Here is a 5,213-nt window from a genome sequence, read left to right as displayed (position 1 = left end):
TATTTCCTGTTAAAAATGACAAGGATATTGTTGATCAACAAGGATATGCTAGCATAATAGGGAGTTTACGTTATGCTACTGACTATACTCGACCTGACATTGCTTATGCAGTAGGAGTACTGAGCAGGTTTACTAGCAAGCCCAGTAGAGAACACTGGCTAGCCATTGAACGAATAATGAGATATTTATCTGGTACCAAAAATTATGGCTTGTTTTACAAAACATATCCTGCAATACTTGAAGCTTATAGTGATGCCGATTGGAATACTTTGTCAGGTGATTCACTCTCTACCACAGGATATATTTTTAATTTGGGTGGTGGTGCTATATGCTGGAAATCAAAAAAGCAATCTATTATTGTTAATTCTACTATGGAGGCTGAGCTAATAGCATTAGCATCAGCGAGTGAGGAGGCTAATTGGTTGAGAGATTTATTAAATGAAATTTCGTTTTGGAAAAAACCAATTCCTCCCGTGTTAATTCATTGTGATAGCACCGCTGCGATTGGTAGAGTACAAAACCGTTATTACAACAGTAAATCCAGACCTATCAGAAGAAAACACAGTACTGTGAGATCTTATTTGAGTAATGGCATCATAAATGTGACTTATGTGAGGTCATGTGATAATCTTGCAGATCCATTAACCAAGGCCTTGGCAAGAGAAAGAATCTGGAATACATCGAGGGGGATGGGACTAAAGCCATTAAATTCATGAGCCACGTATGAGGATACCCAACCCAGGACCAGAGATCCTGTAACTGGGTTCAATGGGAGGAACGAATCATATGGTGGTCGTTTGGAAATGCACTGAAATTTTGATCATCCTTATGGTATGAGTGCATTTATCCTGCAATGTTGTGGAGGTTGAGTTTTTTAAGAAACTCTTAATGAAATTCTGTAGCTCTTATGAGTGGGGTGTTAGAATTACAGGAGCACCCTTTACAGATTTCACCTATGTGAGCGTGGAGGTGGGGCTGCTTCCTATGAGAATTAGGCTTTGTTCTCAAAGACACTCATGAAAACTAGGATTAGCACAAGGCCGTAATGTGCTGGCTATTAAAGCTCATGTCAATACCTGGTTTATTATGTGTGGGCAGTATTTTTTATTTCCCCTAAGCAGTCATTGTTCAAGTCGGAGACCACTATTGACTTTGGAGTAGAGATTACTGTTTTCACTAAGTGAATGTTCAATGTAGAGCACACCTTTATGATGCATAATATCCCTCTTTGCCCAGGAGTCTCATTTAATATTAAAATAGGTGGGGGGATGTTGGAAATTTATTATTTTAATATTAAATTTCTATACATTTTTTGGTGCTAGACTTTACAAGTCACGTGTATATCTGTGTGGGAGACTCTTATCTTAGCATTTATTTGGATATCCACTTGGAATATCATATCTAATCTTGAGATCACATCATTTAATTGTTTGGATATCTAGTAAATCTAGAAAAATCTAGCAAATCTAGATAGAGTCGGGAGCATATCTTTCATATCTATCCATATCTAGCAATCTAAGCATATCTATTCATATCTAGCAAATCTATCCATATCCATGTAGATTTAGTCATTAATGGAAAAGATATAGTTTGGATTCATATTTATCCTATAAGATTTAGTCATTAATGAAAAGATATAGTATGGATTCTTTCTTGCCTATATAAGGCTTGCTTGAGTGGCTTTGTATTCAAGAAGCAATCCTAGCCAAAAAATACTTAGCTTAACCATACTCAATTCTCTCCTCCATCTTTGTTCTCTAAAAAACTAGTCGGTGAGTTTTTAATATGTACGTGAGAGTCTTGAGCAAAGTATAAGGGTGTTCTTTTGTGGAGCTTTGGGTTCTCCTACTTTTGCAGAGTAGGTCCGAACCATACAATAAATTATCGGACTGTTTTTATCCTGGAGGGGACAAGTCAGGGATTTTCTACTGCACAGGTTTGTTACCGTAGAGGGCTTGAATCTCCTTACAGAGAGCGAGATTTCCGCGACTCAGTCTGTTAATTTGTCCATTGTAATATTTATTTTTTGGTGAAAACTTTTGTAATATCTCCAACAATAAATAATCACTGCCCCAATTGGTTGTTCATTGAACTTTGACTTGAATAGACCAGATTACTGTTTTGAGAACTAGTATGTCGGATCTTTCGCATATCATTTTCCTACTTTTTGGACATCCTCTTTGCAACTACTATCGCGAATTTAATTGTTTTGAGTATCATAGAGCGGCCAATTGTTACATTATAGGAGGAGAATCCCCTCCAGCAAAAGAACAATCATAAGGAAAGCAACCCATTTCATGGAAGGAAGTAGTTTGGGTAACGATGGAAGTGGTGATCCCGATTTTGGGATCTTTTGTTTTTGCGGAGAACCAACACCATTGAGGACATCTGGAACACAAAAGAACCCAGGTCAAAGGTTCTTCGAATGCGCAAAGTATACGATGAGCTGCATGCATTACCCCAATTTATTCTCTTGTTGTTCGTTGGAGCTGAAACCCTAAGTTGTTATTGTGTTCTTTTTTGACAATTAAACTTGGATTGTGGTTTTTTTTTTTTGCTTGTATGAGCCTTGTATTTTGCAAGGAATGGCTGATTTGGGCCCAATGATGGTTCAAACAAAAATAAAGGCTATGAGGACTGTTGAACAATGTGAGAGTTCAATATCCATGAGCATTAGTGAAGAAATGCAAAGGACAACAATCACAATGCAAATGAAGATTAAAGCCATCCAGAAGGAGATTGATGCAATGCAAATGAGAAATGGGGGGAAAATGAACTGGGATTATCTTTGGATTGTTGTTTTCTGTGTTGTGTCATACATGTGTGGCAAAAGCAGCCAGTGATCTCAAGTAGTAGTAGTAGTAAACGTAAAATCATGGTGAAGTTTGTTTGTTATGATACTATTACTAGGTTAGTAAAAAATGCCCCTGTTTTCAACACTGCAACTGAAAGAGAAAACAGATCCAATAGCAGATTGAGCCAGTAACATCCATAACCACTTCAGTAACAGCATGAACAACAAGAGAACCAGCAGCAACAGCAGCAGATTGAGCCAGTAACATCCATAACCACTTCAGTAACAGCATGAACAACAAGAGAACCAGCAGCAACAGCAGCAGCAAGAGCAACAAGAAAACAGATCCAATAGCAGACAACATCCTTAAAAATGCCTTTAGACAGCAAAATCACATGCTAATGTCCTTCTTCAGGGCATTCCCAGAGATGGAACCTATTAAATGAGATCATCATACAAAAAAAGAAGTAATGATTTGATTATTAGAAAAGCCAAAGTAAAGAAAATTGCAACTGCCAAGTCCATAAAACACTACCAATAACATGCATCAGCTACCTTGCCAATATCATCTCCATACCCGCAAACCCATATAGTTCCTGAAACACAAATAAAATTAGCATTCAAGTCCATATTTCACTGTCTATTTCAAGTCCGTATTTCACCTAAAAAACACCTACATTCATCGTCAAAGTCATCGTCATCGTCTTCGTCATCATACAAACTAGCATGTTCTGAAGACCTAAAAAATAAGACAACAATTAAAATATATTCTGTGTGTAAACAATTAAGTTCAAATTACAAATAGACACACTTACATGTTCATAAGCTTCAGACAATTACTTTTGTCATGCGACTGCCCCAATAATCCACACCCATGACATTTCTTACTTTTCTTGACGGCCATCTCTTTTTCTCCTTTTAAACGCTTACCACAACCCTGTGCCCTAACTTTAAGTGGTTCTTTCAAACCATGTTGGCTTCCGAGAGAAATAGGTAATTGGATAGAACTTGTTGAACCATCTTCCCGAGAACCCCTCATGAATGCAATCTTCTTTTGACTAGATAGCAAAGCTTCTCGCATAACTTCAGTTCCTTCTTCATCTAATATAGCGTCATCAATAACTGTAGGAGCAAGTTGAAAGAGAGCTTGTCGCCTCACAAAAAATGAACTGCCACATATTTCTTTTTGATGACTGCCCAAGTCATTAAAAACTCTGCCCACTTTTGATGTTTTTTCCCACCTCTGCAAAATTTATGTGGTAGGGAGTTCCCTAATCTGCATTAAAGACAAGTATGCCAACATGTGCCAACATGGAATTCCGTCGAATTCAAACATCTTATAATTGCAACTCACATGGTTCGATGACTTGTCTACTGAAACCTTGCGACCTCTCGAACCTTCCATTTCTTCCTTCTGAACCTTCCACACACAGCGACGTTCATCCTCATGTCGTATCGTAAGCACATAGGCACCAATTTGAAATATTTCTTCTTGAAATTTCTTAAATGAATGGAGTGTGTATAATTCACTCATTTTCTTTTCCATCAACCTTGAGGTTTTCAAGACTGGCTTCTCATTTATATCTTTGTGGTCAAAATCTAATTCATTATGTCGTATACGTGCAAGTGCCCTATCAAATCGTGTCACAAATTCATACATTGAATTATCTTCAGATAGATACCTCTTGATGAATGAATGAGAAATTTCAGCTCTTTGACTACTTGTCATGTGGGCAGAGAAAATGTGTCTCGTATATGCAAGAACCCATCTCTCATGAATTTCGTACATGGACCGCAACAATTGATGGCTGGACAAGTTACATTTTCCTACAACATATGCCCATGTTGTGTCAAACTCTTCAGGGTTCTCAGAATTCTAAATACATTTTCTGAACTCCTCATAATGTTCTTTGTATGCCAATGCACCTATTTTCTCAGAAAATTTACTAACAATGTGCCAAATGCAATATCTGTGAAACGTATTAGGAAGAGCACAAGCAATTGCTTTTGTCATTGCCAGATCTTGATCAGTTATGATCATTTTGGGTGGTGGTCCAGGCATCACTTTCAAAAATTCCTTGAAAAGCCAATCAAAGGATTCACTTTTTGGTTGCTTAAGAATGCACACCCAAAAAGCGTTGTCTGCCTGTGGTGGTTAACCCCTAATATAGGTGCAAACATCAAGCAATATTTGTTTGTGTTGTATGCGGTATCGAACACCACCACGTCCCCGAAATACTAGTATGACTTCCTAGAGGTCGCATTGGCCCAAAAACAATGGGTCATCATGTGCTCATCATCTTCCTCGATTGTAAACATAAAACCTAGATTCTTTTCTTTTTCAGTCTCAAAAAGTTCTTTCAACATGTTGGCGTCATGTCCATCTACATATTTCCTCATATCCCTTTGAGAATTATAA

General features: G+C 37.7%; 1 protein-coding gene across 1 annotated transcript; it reads right to left on the bottom strand.

The window, feature by feature from the left end:
• Nucleotides 1-3,185: 3,185 nt before the first annotated feature.
• On the bottom strand, nucleotides 3,186-4,856 carry LOC131329164 (uncharacterized). Its single transcript, XM_058362249.1, has 6 exons — nucleotides 4,721-4,856; nucleotides 4,149-4,621; nucleotides 3,610-4,037; nucleotides 3,457-3,533; nucleotides 3,337-3,390; nucleotides 3,186-3,229 (listed from the first exon to the last, which is right to left on the bottom strand). Exons 1-6 carry the CDS (start codon nucleotides 4,854-4,856, stop codon nucleotides 3,186-3,188), a joined length of 1,212 nt encoding a protein of 403 aa, XP_058218232.1.
• Between the last annotated feature and the right edge of the window lie 357 nt (nucleotides 4,857-5,213).

This window comes from Rhododendron vialii, chromosome 1a, assembly GCF_030253575.1.
Source record: "Rhododendron vialii isolate Sample 1 chromosome 1a, ASM3025357v1".
Classification (NCBI taxonomy): domain Eukaryota; kingdom Viridiplantae; phylum Streptophyta; class Magnoliopsida; order Ericales; family Ericaceae; genus Rhododendron; species Rhododendron vialii.
Note: the sequence above shows the minus strand (reverse complement) of the source record. Positions and strands in the feature narration are given on the sequence as shown.